The 14550-nt window shown below is 39.6% G+C and overlaps 2 protein-coding genes across 2 annotated transcripts in view; both read right to left on the bottom strand.

The window, feature by feature from the left end:
* Positions 1-4976, bottom strand: part of LOC123958331 — a 27925-nt gene extending 22949 nt beyond the window's left edge. Inside the window, exons 1-9 of the mRNA XM_046031636.1 lie at positions 4761-4976; positions 3267-3536; positions 3020-3177; positions 2206-2384; positions 1951-2114; positions 1731-1863; positions 1493-1642; positions 1258-1405; positions 1007-1116 (exon numbers count right to left, since the gene is read on the bottom strand). Coding sequence (XP_045887592.1) covers positions 1007-1116; positions 1258-1405; positions 1493-1642; positions 1731-1863; positions 1951-2114; positions 2206-2384; positions 3020-3177; positions 3267-3536; positions 4761-4812 — 1364 coding nt within the window. The 5' untranslated portion in view covers positions 4813-4976. The remainder of the gene's footprint in view (positions 1-1006; positions 1117-1257; positions 1406-1492; positions 1643-1730; positions 1864-1950; positions 2115-2205; positions 2385-3019; positions 3178-3266; positions 3537-4760) is intronic.
* A 2494-nt stretch (positions 4977-7470) lies between these two features.
* Positions 7471-14550, bottom strand: part of LOC123958324 (prolyl 4-hydroxylase subunit alpha-3-like) — a 10897-nt gene continuing 3817 nt past the window's right edge. The window contains exons 2-8 of the mRNA XM_046031624.1: positions 13388-13567; positions 10668-10732; positions 10287-10446; positions 10121-10183; positions 9479-9547; positions 8711-8807; positions 7471-8146 (exon numbers count right to left, since the gene is read on the bottom strand). Coding sequence (XP_045887580.1) covers positions 8076-8146; positions 8711-8807; positions 9479-9547; positions 10121-10183; positions 10287-10446; positions 10668-10732; positions 13388-13567 — 705 coding nt within the window. The 3' untranslated portion in view covers positions 7471-8075. The remainder of the gene's footprint in view (positions 8147-8710; positions 8808-9478; positions 9548-10120; positions 10184-10286; positions 10447-10667; positions 10733-13387; positions 13568-14550) is intronic.

The raw sequence follows: 14550 nt of genomic DNA, 5'->3' as shown, positions 1-14550 counted from the left end.
TCGTTAGTGTTCCTTGTTGCTGTGACGACAGTCGTTACAGTCGTTAGGACTACCTGTGGCCAAGACTGAACGACCATTGTTGGTATCTTCACCTGAGGCCAATAGGTTACGTTTGTTGAGTTTCCTGGGAAGTGATGAAAGGACAGCATTGTAAGTGGGGGATAAGTGGTGGCGTAGACCCCCTCCTCTGTTCAATGACGGCTTCTCAACCCTGGTGTAGATGGCTTCCTTGACACCTCTTTCAAACCATCCATCTTCTCTGTCTAAAATGTGCACCTGGTGGTCCTCAAACGAGTGTCCTCTGTCCTTCAGATGTAAGTAGACGGCAGAGTCTTGACCTGAGGAGTTGGCCCTTCTGTGTTGAGCCATGCGTTTGTGTAGTGGTTGTTTAGTCTCCCCAGGTCTCCCCACAGACCTGTACATTGGGGAGACTAAACAACGACTAACGACTGTAACGACTGTCGTCACAGCAACAAGGAACACTAACGAACCAGCGGTATCGATGACCCGGGATAACGACCCCACTGAGGTTAAATAGCTGAATTTCCCTGCCAGTCAGTCAGAACTGAAGAAGTCCTTTGGATGAGGGACGAAACGTCTTCCAGTATCTTCAACCAAGTCCAGTTGCCCTTGATTTTAACCATCGTTGGATATTGATGATTCTTACACTCATGCTGTATGTTTTGTCTGTGCTATATGCTCTCCTGGTACCTTGTGTGTATCCCATGTAATCATGTGTAAGTGGTTTATTAATCTGGTCAATTTTCTTTTGCATTCGATTTAACTTGCTTATTTATAGACTTTCATCAATTAGAGTACCTCAAGGTGAAGATAACCTTAAGGATTAAGGTCACCGTACTTTTTTAGATTGGCAATCTTTGAAGGTGGAAGAATTAAAAAAATTGAATGACACCCAGTCACCTTCAACTCGATCCTCTAAAAGTAGTATATTTTTACTCTTTACTGTCCGAGCAGCATGGCTTAAAGAGCATGTAAAGGCCCTTACCCTCCACTAGTCTTAGGTCCAGACTGTGTCAGCTGTTTAGGCTGATCTTTACATGAGGACACTGTTCCTTGACCCTCTGCCTCAGTATCACTTGGTCTGATATCGGACATCTGAAAGACAAGAAAGACTTATAAATAACCCTCTGCTAGAAAATCAAGTAAGCTGACACTGATATTGTCCATAAAACAAATTTTCCCTGACAATAACCAGTGCTGGTAATAAATGTGCTGTAAATAAATTTGTCTACTTACAGGAGGTTTGTAGAACAAATTTTCCAGTAGGCTCTGATCATATTGTGGATCACTGAGTTCACTATCGCCACACACACTGCTATGGCCAGACAGAGATTCAGGGTAGGAACCCTCTCCATCCCAGAGAGGCAAAGGAGATGTGTTTAAGCTAAAAGAAAAAGAAAAAATAAAAATATTGGGGAAAAAACTTCTTACATTTTCTGTCAACTTTGAAAGCAAATGTGCACACAGGTACCTGCCAAGGAGCAGATCCACAGCTCTGTTATCTATGTCAGCAGGACAGTCTAAGCTGCAGTCTGAGACCACTGCAACATCCTCAGAGTGCTTCAGAGTTGAATCAGCATGAAGAATATTTTGAAGAAATATCCCAGATGGAGAAGGGAACCTGCAGACACAGGAATAAAGTTTTATAGACGTGGTATCACAAGGTGATAGAGAAAACTGTGCTTTTTACAAACTTTTGAAGCACCAACTTGGACGGTGGGAGGATGTTATCCTTTGGAAGAGGCAGAGGGGTGTCTTTCAGAGCTGGGGCAGAATCCATGTCACATTTCAAAGCTGAAACCACCATAGCATTTCTTAGCTTATTTCCACGCTCTAGAATAACTGAGATGAAAGAAAATGTTTAAGACACAGTCAAATTTGCGCTTTTGTGGTTAAGTACATCTAATGTGTAGTCATGCTGTAACCAACCTGAGAGGATATCATTGGTTGCTTGGCCACATGGCTCCCGGCTTGAATGGTTCACAGGTGTTTGACTGTTCTGAGATATGTTTGTTCTTGGCATCTGATTCTCCAGTGACTCTTCTTTGCCTTTGTCTTTCTGGGCATATTGGAAATACAAGTGGTCTTTCCCCCTGAAAATAGTACATCAATATTTACAGTAAGATTAGTACGTTCGTATATAAACTTATTATGAAAAGCAACAACATAACAACAACATCAAACCTTGGTGTGTTTCCACTGCTGCTCCCAGCTGATTCTTTCCCGCTGCCAGCTGAGAGAGATCTTTGCTGCGAGGGCACAGTCAGTGTGGTGACCTGTGGTCCTTCAATGCTGATATCGGTGATGGGGCCTGAGCTGCTGCTGTCATAGGCTTCTGTGAGAGGCTCCAAATTAAGGGAAACCTGAGGAGGTCAAAGAAAAATCTAAGATGTCGACTTAAAACACAACTGGTGGAGGCAAGTGTCTGTGTTATTTGCAACTGCAGGTAGAAAATAATCCCACCTTGAACATTTTAAAGGGTGTTCAATTAAGATCAACCTAACTACCTACGGGGGTTTTCAAAGGTTTGTTTGTCAATGTCAATGTCACAATTTCAAATGATTATAAGGGCCAGAAGCGGTGGATGACCGATGTTGGCAAGTCCTAACGACTTAACACCCCTTTAACACAAATATAGACATATTGCAGATATAATCATGGATACAAAAATGTTAATAGCCTTAAGAGGTTCTGAAGGTGTAATAAATCCAATCCTTTAGGTTCTCGTGCCTTTAAATATTATGTGTGATACTCTTTTGCCCCTACACAGTAAGGTCAGAGTCAGACCCTGCAGTTTGTAGAGATTCATCGTCCTGCCAAAAAACACTTCAGCAGGTCACATACTTGCAATAAGGGCAAATGCAACGGTTTATGTGGAGTCTCCCTATTCACTACAGAGCTGGTATGCAGTGCTAAACTTCAGCATACCAAACATCACTTGCAGTGTTACTGCACAAATGCATTTGCCAGGTAAATGTGAATTCATGTTTCCACGCACCTGTAACTCTCCCAGCTTCTCAGATGTAGGAGATACAAGGGTGTAAAATCCACTGATGGGGTGTGACAGAGAGAGACGTGAGATGCCGGCAACCTGAGCCCGTGCGATCGGCAAATGATCCGGTTTTGTCAGGACTTCCACTACCAGAGAGCCCATATCTGTTCGTCAATGACAGGTTAGTCAGGTTGATTTTAAATATATGTTTACAGCATAGCAAACACAAACATATCAAACACTTCTTAGTTACCTGTAAGATATGAGGTGAATTGCTTTGGCCCACAGCGGATGGGGAAGCGAGCTGTGGTCTTGAGGGTCATCTGTGATGCCTGAGATCCATCTCTCGGAAAGAAGTGTGTCCCATTGGATGACTCTCCCCACCACCGCAGCCTGATGAATGTTGCAGACGGAGGCTTGTGAACTGTCCATAATACCCGGCTTATTGTCACCCGCAGGAAGCATCTTAGTTGGCCCTCGACCAGAGGAGGGAGGCTGGTGGATGGGGACACGTCGCTGGGGGCTGCAAAGACATATTTTTGATTACAGCAAGGCCGAGACACAAAGAACGCAAACACTGTAAATACTAACGTCAAAGGTCACCATATAATGGGACAGGTAAGAGTGGTATCTGCTGCAGGTTTTAGCTCAATGTTGGCTGGTATAATATACCAAACTGGCAAAAACAATTTTTAACAATTATCAAAATAGTTGGTGATTTAATAGTTGACAACTAACCAATTAATCATTGCAGCTCTTGTTGTTTTACACATATAAAGAGTTTTATGTAATGTATTAGTGAAACAGTTTACTGGTTTGAAAATAAACTTGCTTGTGATTTTGCATGACATTTGCTAAACTGTTATATAACCCACTAATATCTCAAAATATTCTTATTAATAGAAAAGTATTGTAATAATTATTTCAGCCATACGACCCAGTCCGACTGTCCACAGCTGCAGGTGTACAGAAAGCTTACAAATGTATCACACTGTTTACTTAAAACATCCACAATAAATCTCTCTAAGCTACTGTACTTATCCCTGTTGGAATTTTTTATTTCAAAATCAATGAGTACAACATGTATGAAATTATTGACAATAATGTATTAACCCAGGAGTGTTTGAAACTCTGTGAAAGCTGCACTTATTGCTGTAAATGAACCAAAACAACTAAAACTCCAGCGGTTATAGTCGGGGTCTAAACACCCCAACGTATTAAATAGTTTGATACGTGTCTCAGAAGTTATTAATGTGAATCTTGCGGCGCAACAAGTCAACCAGCAAAATCATCTTATCTAGCAAACGTACATAGCAGCCCTTATCAACAACAAACATCGAGTAGTTTTAGACTTACTTAACGTTACACAAATGCAAATAACGTTACAGGAAGACAACATTGTAAGAGACGCATTTCTACAAACTAACGAGTAAACTGTAAATTAATATAGATTCCAGGATTTTCTTTTAATCAAAACAAAATGTTAACGTAACGTTATACGTTACCTTTGTCAAACCCACTAACATTAACTCCTCCGTGAACTTAACGTTACAAGTTATTACACAAATGCTTAACCTATTGAGGCACATTAACAACACTGACAAGACATACAACACAAACCGAGAGAAAGAAAGAATATTAACTTAACATAATATATTAGCTAGTAAGCTAATAATACAGAGGCTACTGTAAGACTGACAGCTGACGCTAACAGCTACTTGGCTTTATTGCTAAGCTAAGAGTTCACCTTTTCTTTTACTGCTTCCTGCTTTGACGGACCTCTGTTTTCTGCTCTTCATCCCTCAGCTCAGTAAATACAGATGGTCAGCCTGGCCGAAGCAATGGCTGAACCACAAGCAGGCATGATTTTTTTATTAAACTCCAGCTAACTCTTTTATAATCCGTTTAACAGAACTCCGTGAACTGCGCACACACCCACACAACGCCACACACAAGCGGCGGCGCGCAAAACTGTTTCCGAGCAACAAAGTCAAAACGTCCCGCTTCCGCTGCCGCTGCTTGGTACTGAGGCATTCTGGGAAATTGAGTTTAATTCGTTAAGGCGCTCAAAAATAATCTTTTTGTTCTTCTGCACATAATGTAATGAACTAGTTTCTCCACGTAATGAATGGCCGCTGGGATGGAAAGTAGACAGGTACTTTACTCAAGTAATGTTTGTAATTTTGAGGTACTTTAGCTTTACTTGAGTATTTATATTTTATGCAACTTTATAGCCTACTTCTACTCCACTTCAGAGCATGTAAGTATAGCAAACAAGTAAAACATCTGAGTACTTGTTTTATCACGAAGAACCACTATGTGCTGATAACAGTGTCACATTTAGACAGGTTTCTCTCAGATATAAATGATCAAATGTCCATATAAAGTATTATATTCTACTCTTAATTACTGAATGAGTGAATTGTATTCACTCTAATAATAACTAATTTACCTAAATCCTGTGAATCCTCGTCGATATGATACGGTAGGCCTTGTACTATATGTACATTTTACTTTTCAGTGAAACACAGGCACTTGTTTGCTCTTATTTTAATCCAAAAGTGCATTTAGATCATAATTTAGACCATGTCTTTGTTCAATGTATTTGTGTGGCACATTTGTTGGCAACGGGAAGAAATGGGTGATAAAAAGAAACAATACAGTAAAATACAGTTTATAAAAAGAAATTACTTTTTAATGGAGTGAAAAAAAAAATCTTTTAATTCCATGCAGCCATCTCTTACGTCACCAGCAGAGGGAAGCACTGATCTTTCCATCACTTACAAAACTGCTTTCTAACAGGCGTGTGCAGTGATTTTCTTTCTTTCTTGAACATGGAATTTTAAAAGGCCTGCTTAATTTATACTGTGCTTTTTTTCTGCTGTTGTTGGGCAGCTTCTCTGTCAGTCAGAATTGTTATCAAGTCTATTTTCTATCAGCTATTCAAACTCGTTGACTCTGTAACAAGTAGCCTAGTAAGCTAACTGGGGAAGTTCCCAAAGTGTTAACAGTGCTTTTTAGTGTCCAGAATTACTCTATGTACTTGACTACCCATGTTAAGGGTGACTGCTGGTCTAGTCATGTGTGCCGTAGGTAGTTTGGACTATGCTTTAGCATAGCAGCAAGTCCGTCTACATCCATGCTTGTTGTGGTGCTCACACAAACAGTGTGTGAGGGTGTAGAATAAAGCCCTTTGAATTCTGGGAAAAGTTAGGCTTCAAGTTGTAAGATGAACCTGTGAAAAGATGAATTTAAACCTTTCTGCTTTCCTGGAATTCCTGGTTTGTAAAACTAAACTTGATGGGTACAGACCTCTGCTGTCTCAAGTAAAAGTTGGATAATTAATTAAAACATAGACTTAAGATGTATCCTTGTAATTTATTTGAGGAGTAGCTACAATGTGTGTTTCTGTAAATATGGGCAAAATAGTTGCAAAACTATTAACAATATTGTGTCTATAGAATTAAAAATCCTTATGGACTCAGACAATGTAGCTATAACCATGTTTTTAACAGAATGAATCTCTAATACTAATATTTGCAAAGAAACAGAGAGCTTTAGAAAAGTGGGGTCTTCCTATCCATCAACTCCAAGGGAAAATAATCAAATCCTGCTGTTGGTGTGCACCCAGGAATGTGCAATATACATTCAGTACGACTGGCTCTTATATTTTCTTTGTGTTAGTGTGCGCTTGGAGCTCCAAGCGTGTCTGTGTACACTGTGGTGAGCTGAAAGGAGACAGAGGTATTATTCCTCTGTCACCCCCTTATTTTCATTTCTTATTTTCATATTTTCATTTAATCTGCCGGATGGCCCCCAAAAATGTCACATATATAGGCCCCTTAGTGCCCAAGCTCGTACAGTGAATTTTAATGTGGTGTTTGTTGCACCTCACTCTGTTTTAAAATGGGTTATGACCTGCTTAGACACAGATACCCGAGATAAGTAAGTAGTATGCAGACAGCATTGGTTGCATGAGAAGTCTGCAGCAGACGGGTTCCCTATTATTTGGTGTGCAGAGTGTGATTAATGATGACCAGCCTCTGAAGCTCAGTAAAAGGCTGACAGATCTGGTTCATTTGTTCCATTAGACAGCCAATTACATCAAACTGAAAGAGTGTCCCACAGGCAGCGATGACCACATCGTTCATTCAGCTGGGGATAAACAGGCACATCACAATGACTGGTTCCTCTGACTCATAGCACCCGTCTGAACTGGAGTCCTGAGGTCTGAGATGACCCATTACAGAAGAATTTCAACCAAAATCTCTGTTAATAATCTGCATCTAGAGAAAGAAAACAGCACCTTGAATGTTTTGTCTTTTGTAATGATATTGCCCTTAAAGTCTAAAACAAGCCTAAAACATTTTTTCCACTGTACTAAAATGTCACACGCTCTGTAGCTGCTTGTTCGATCACTTCATAGAAGCGTTATCACACGTAAATTCACTTGAATATTCAAATCTAAAAACAACATTTATTTTTGGCAGCAACATAACATTAAACAGACATTTTAAGATACATTGTGCACTATTTCACAGTGATTCAGCCAGGCACATTAGGTATTTTTTGTAAACTTCTGCATCCACACATTAGAAATGAAGCTTGGATGGTATGTACCAAGTTCAGCTGTGTTGATTTGCAATGGCAGTCCCTAGAGTTTGCCCAGTGTCGGAAGAGCGTTGCATAAGAAGTCCATTTTTAAGGAAGCACGAGGCAAACCGCCTTGAAACCAGCACAGTGTGCGAAGGCAGAGGCCTCTCTCCATCTGCAGCAGAAGACCATTTGGGCTCTGGGGAGTGATTGTCGACTGCCCCACTCCTCTTTTACCCCCGCCTCTCAGCCTTCTGCTATCCATGTCCACTGCAGCACTGTACTGTGCTTAGGCTCCCTGGGGCCCGGAGGTCCAATCATAGAAGCAGGCTGCCCCATAACAGCTCTCACCTCCCCTGCCTGTATGTTCACTTTCTGGCTCCCTCCTTCTATCTGCCTGCAAGTGTGCCTCTCAATTGTAGAGGTTGGCTCTTGTACTCCAAGGGGCCCAGCTAGCGCTCCACCCCTCTCACTCTTCAGGGTTCAGGCTGCAGCGATGTTGGAACTCCTGGCCATGCTCATGGATCCATTTATTTGCCACTGACACATACAGAAAGATGCAAACTATGTTTTAGTTTCTTCGAGGGAGAATAGAAAAAAAACATTAATGAAAGTTTTCTTGCCCTTGCATCTTTTGTATAAGAAAAATACAGCCTTAAAATTAATTCCTAAAGATGTATATGGTTGCTAAAAACAACACAGCCACCAAATACTTCTGCAGCTGCTTTGTGATGATTAATATCCGTCTGTTACTCTAACTGGGTCCCTAACACACGTTTCAGCATTAGGAGTTTGTTGGTCTGGGCCAACCGGCAGCAGATGTTTAGCTTCCAATATGAGGGCTCAGTGTCTGAACTGCACTCTGTAACATCTCAAAACATGTAATGCAGCACAGATGTGGCCTAGCGTTTGTACATCAGCTCCTGTATAATATGAAAGCTGAAATGGATAACTGTTGAGAGAAACAAGACCATGATAATGATCCAAAGCCAAATCTGTTCAAAAGAGGTGTCTGATAAAGTGCTTAGTATTTTCCATATTCACATATCTTTTTGCTTCCTGTTGACGGCACCATCACATCATACTCAATCTACTGACTCTTACCCCATTTGTCCCCAATAAGCACAGGACAGCCAGCATGTAGCGTGTCTACGTCTCCTTGACCGTTTTTATGAAGATTCCACCAGAAGATGGCTGCTTTCTGTGAAATGAAAAACAGCATAAATCACTTTCAATAAGTCAGAAAAGCTGTTTGGTCTAAGATAAGTCTGCAACTAACAATTATGTTCATTATAGATTAATCTGACAAGTATTTTCTTGATTAATTGATTCATCTTCTGGTCTATAAAATGTCAGAAAATGCCAATCACATTTTCCTAAAGCCATCAAATCTTTTGTTTTGTTTGACCAACCCTTCAAAAGATAGTTTACTATAATATAGGACACAGAAAAGCTGCAAATCCTCAACACTGTCGGTCGACTAATTCAGCTTTAATCTAAATATCTAGCTGAATTTCAAGCACAAGGCCTCCAAGTTACAATATTGAATTAGTTACTTGAGCCAGGAAGTCAGATCTCAATAAAGTGAAAGGGGGAAAGGTTAAACCCCGGGGGTACCTGGTAAACTTTACACTGCAGCTCACTGATCAACCGAAAAACAGCTTCAACCTCCACTCAGGCTAAACCATACAATAGCAGTATCTATTGTTGTTGTGATCTGACCTTTTAGAATTTTGACAGCTGCCCCAGAGAATGTGAGTGAGGCGCTGACAGAAGTGAAAATAACCTAGCTAGAGGCAAAAAATGGCACAGACATAGACAAAAGAAAGAGGTTGCTTTAAGCTCATCTTAAAACATTCTCAGGGTGTTTACCTCCACGACGGGAACACTGAAGTTGGCATAGATGAAGGCTGTGGACCCACCTGCCTCGACAGAGCTGAGCTGTGGAAAAGGACATTCCTTCAGAGTTGTGTCTTGTGTTTATGTGCTCATGTTATGAAAAGCCAGTCTGTCTGCTGCACTGTTTTCAAAGCCTCACACTAAGCCATTCTTTTATTTTATTTTATTTTATTTTATCAGTATTCACTTTTACTCAGATTTTCACATTGGATAATAATGATAATAACAATAATAACAACAATAATAATACTTTATATTAATAAATGCTTCCTCAACTCTGTTAGTTAAACAATACAAATTGATAAAATGAACAGAACAAAAAGACAAATAGGATGTTTAAAGCAAAAATATCGATGTTTGCTCTAAAATGGAGGTCAGAGACATAAATTATAGGTTGATCTAAGTTTGCTGTATGACATCATCTATAAAAGTGTAGTTTAGGTAGTGAGGTCAGGCCTAGTCTGAGTTTCTCAGGCAGGTTGTTCCAAAGTCTTGCAGCACTTGTGGCAAAGACCTGACCTCTGTGTTTTTAATTAAGGCTTTGGAAAACCAGGGACAGGACTGCTATGTGGGTCATACAGAGTCATAAGATGGTTAGAGCAAGGCTTCACTCACATATATCATAAAGGTTGCCACTCGATTCCCAGTTTTCAGCTTGAACACAGGACTTGAAGGTGACTGGAACATTAGAAAGTTGATATATCATTATTCATATCATGTAAACACAGACAACATGCAAAGTCTTTAGTGATAAAATCAACTTGTCTCACAATCGACTTACTGTAGCATGGTCAAAGTGAGGCTCATAATGGCCACCAATACCATAATTCACCACTTGGAGGTACTCGCCATATGGATGCTTCACATTGAGACCAGTGAGCATGGAGATCTTCTGTTCCAGCTTCCCAACAGTGGACTGTGCTGAGCCCTTCAGCCATGCACTAGAAAAAAGACATATTGATACATGACACATTACAGTTGAAAAAGTAGATCTAACATCATTTGCCTGCTCTATTTAAAGTTGCATATTTATTACTACATTAAATGTGTTTCATTGCCATTGCAGCCATGGAAGATTAGGTGGCTCCAACAACTAGTTTGACTTAATTAATGATGATAAACAGAACAATATACATAAACAAGCGTTATAAGTAATTTGCACCTCTTGCTGATGCGATAATCTGCTGTTGCTTGTTTCTCTCCAGCTGCCACCACAGACCGTCTCAACTTGACAGCAAAGACAGAAAACAGCATTTTATGTTTGTGATTGTTGGAGAAGAAAATCTTTGATGTCTAGCTGCAAAGCGCTCACAAAATGCATAAAAACAGGCACTAATCATATGTCCAAAATAAAAACTGTAGGCAGATAAAAATCAAGTATGTGAATTCCAAAAGATGACACAATGACTCACTGCAATTATTCATCTAATCTTGCATGACCAATCTTAGGGAGCAGGGGAGCGGGTAAAATAAAATCATAATTCTTGACTACAAAATAACACAAATCAAACAAAAATGTGCATATGAGCCTTTATCAGGTTTAGATACCCTACTTCTTTTACAGGTATTAGTTTTAAGTTTTATCTTATCTCCACTTGTCAGTGTGCTAACCCTCCACGGAGTCTGGAAGTGAGTGGAAGTGAGTCCGGGGAAGTCCAGATGTTTTGGACTTTGAGCCTCTGTGATTTATTTGGACTGCAGAATCGTCACACTGCATTCTGCTTATTTCAGACATGTTTTCCAGTTTTCAACAGGCACAATGTTCTAAGCAGAAAACTGGTAACACAATATTTCTTGCAGATTAAACCCTTGACAACTTCCTTACAGCCACGAGAGACATTACTTTATTCAACTCTTAAGGGCTTAAACAAACCATTTCAAAAGAGGAAAAATGGTCAAAAAACGTATTATTTCACACGTCAATTCATCACCATGACACCAATACGATGAAATACCTGTTAACTCCAAACAACAGAACTGTGTTATTGCTTCATGTTTAAATAAGGCTCTGGGATCCAGCATGAGCAAAGCCATGTAAACCATTCTCATCGTTACCAAATGCCGCTCACTGCTCAATACTAATACCATATCCTGAGCCTGTTTTCAATAAACCCACAAGCTGACATAATGATGAAATAAATACTGGGGTTTCCATCTCAGCAAAGGATGGAAAACTCATTCAACAATGCCAAAACCTCACAGAAACTATAGGGCACGAATTTAGTTAGCCCACCAAATATTCCCTAAAGAAACAGAGTCAGCAGACTATGAGCAGATCTGGGAACAATGTGCTTTAGCTTTCCATTAAATGAGCAGAAAATTGTATGTTGCTTTCAGATAGATACTGAGGCTGTATGACAGTGGACTTCATATAACCAGTCCAGCAGGGTAATTTGGACAGTTTGAGGTACTCAGCTAAGTTTTCATAGTAATATATCCTTCATTTCTTTAAGGCTTGCTAAATGTTTGGACACAGACCAACTCTTCCTCCATATTTCCAGGATTTCTGCAGTAGGAAAATGTACACAGTTTGCAGCCATGCAGAGAACCCCACAGCACAGCAGATTATCGAGTAATATACCGTAAAACGTAAACTAATAGCCCTGGTTTTTATTTGGTTTAATCACTGAACTCACCCTTCCTATATTTTGGACAGTTGCCTCTATAGGACAGACCTTTAATTCCTTTCCCACAAAGCTCTTTCTCAGCAAAGATGGGAAATAGACTGCAATGAAATTGTTTATTTAAACTGGTATGAATTTTAAAAATCTAGTTCAGGGAGACAGTGCATGTAAGCAAACCTCACGAAGACAGAGAGAGAGAGAGAGAGAGAGAGAAAGAAAACTCCTTATCAAAGTAGCGGTACTGTAGTTATTTTAACTTGGATTACTTTTTTGACCCAAGGAATGGACACATATTCAGACTTTATGACTGCTTCAGAGGTAGAGAGTCACCACTTCTTGTTCGTCACTCTTGTTTACCATATCATACCGGTAAATCTGAATGAATTATACTTTGGTGCTCATGGTTCCCATAAAATAAACTGAACGACTGAATTGTAGAGAATCTATTCAATCTAACGATGTGTGGCATGTCCATATTGACAAAATTTTAACATTTATATTTGTATGCGCAATCTATAATTGAGACGTGCTGCGTTTAATTGTCAAAACGTGTAGCCACACCTTGCTAGTAACAGGGATAAGGGTCTAATTGGGACTCTGCTATGCTAATGAATGCATACTTACAATTTTTATTTTGACAGGCACCTTTACTCTTAATACATTAAAAATAATTTGATTCAAGGCCTTGTAGCACAATGTTACCCCTTGCTAAAGGTAATTTTCCTTTTCAGTGCACTCAATGCAAGGACAAAAGTATAATATATGTTAGATATAAGTGATACCAGCAAAGCCAACATCAACAGAGGGTAGCTTTTTTAGTGGAAGGTCACAAAAACACAATTAGCCCTAAATAAAAACAATGCCTCTGATATTGGTTAATTGTAGAATAAAATCAGTTTGAAAAGCCTTGATTCTTCAATGTACAAGGTGTTCACCTGGCCATAGCAAAATTATTTATTTTCTATCCTGGTTTGTCTATTTGCAAACTTCGACAGAATCTCTTGAACTCTTGGTGTTACCAAAAAAAGACTTTGCAGCTTCCCTTTTTTGTGAGTCCCATGTGGAAGAAACAGCACCGCTCCTCTTATTGTTGAGAAAACTCTACAAAACATGGCTACCATTTGAAGACCTCATTGGATAAACAAAAAATAGTTTATATTGTAAAACTGTGGCTCTTATTCTTAATTCCAAAAAAACTGACATATTGGAGACACGTTTTTATTACCATTATTGAGGAAAATAAGAAAATGGCACTTACTCCTGACTCAGCGAGCCCCTTGATGTCCTCAGCCTCTGTGTCAGTGATGAAGTTGTGGTACAGGACCACATACGGCTGCAAGCTCAGCACTTCACGTCTTGCTGGCAGCAGTATCAGTCCAGGATTGCCGTTAGTGAAGTAGTCGCAGAATAGTCTGGGGTTTTCAAATTGCATTGGCTGCTAGGACAAACAAGCATGTGAAGGCCATTAACATGACCAAAACAAGAATAGGTTTTTTTTTTTATCTGCAAACATTTAGTCTGCATTACATTGTTATCTCCCCACAAACAACCAAATATGACTCTTATGGCCTATGAATCTTCAGTTAGAAACTCTCTTGATAGTTTTAAGAAGCAGCTCAAGACCTACTTTTATGCCTTTGCTTTTATCTGATTATATTTATTCTTTACCTTTTATCTATTTTATACTTTTATATTGTATTTATTTCATACTGTAGCCCTGGCTGCTTCCCTTTCCCAGTTTTAATACCTGTGTTTTTGTGCTTGTGGATTATGTACATGTTTTTTTTTTTGACCTTTTAATGTCTGCTGATGAAGGCATGTGCTCAGTCCTGGTACTCCTGGACCTTAGCGCTGCTTTTGACACCATTGATCACAACATCATGTTAGACAGACTGAGGCGCTGGGTGGGAATCTCTGGTACTGCCCTAGAATGGTTTTCATCCTACCTGTCAAATAGAAAAAAAATCGTTCTGTCCAGTTAAATATGGTGTGCCTCAGGGGTCGGTCTTAGGACCCATTTTGTATTCCTTGTATCTGCTTCCCCTTGGACATATTATCCATAAACATGGCATTTCTTTTAATATTTATGCTGATGACACACAAATATACTTGCCCGTCAGATCCACAGACCCAGGAATGTTCACTTAACAACTGCCTTTGTGAAGTTAAAAATTGGATGTCAAATAATTTCCTCCAGCTGAACTCAGACAGAACAGAAATCCTGGTCATCTGGTCCCAGCAGATGGCAAATCAAATACTGCCATCTGCTGGTTCCCTAGTAAATCACATTAAGCCTGTGGCAAAGAACCTTGGTGTTTGGTTTGATAGTAATTTAAATTTCGAGCAGCACACCACAAAGCTTGTTCAATCATGTTTTTATCAACTTAGAAATATAGCAAAAATTTGATCTATGTTAACTTT

The sequence above is a fragment of the Micropterus dolomieu genome, linkage group LG02 (genome assembly GCF_021292245.1).
Source record: "Micropterus dolomieu isolate WLL.071019.BEF.003 ecotype Adirondacks linkage group LG02, ASM2129224v1, whole genome shotgun sequence".
In the NCBI taxonomy this organism is placed as follows: domain Eukaryota; kingdom Metazoa; phylum Chordata; class Actinopteri; order Centrarchiformes; family Centrarchidae; genus Micropterus; species Micropterus dolomieu.
The sequence above is the reverse complement of the archived record's forward strand: the minus strand, read 5'-3'. Positions and strand labels throughout refer to the sequence as shown.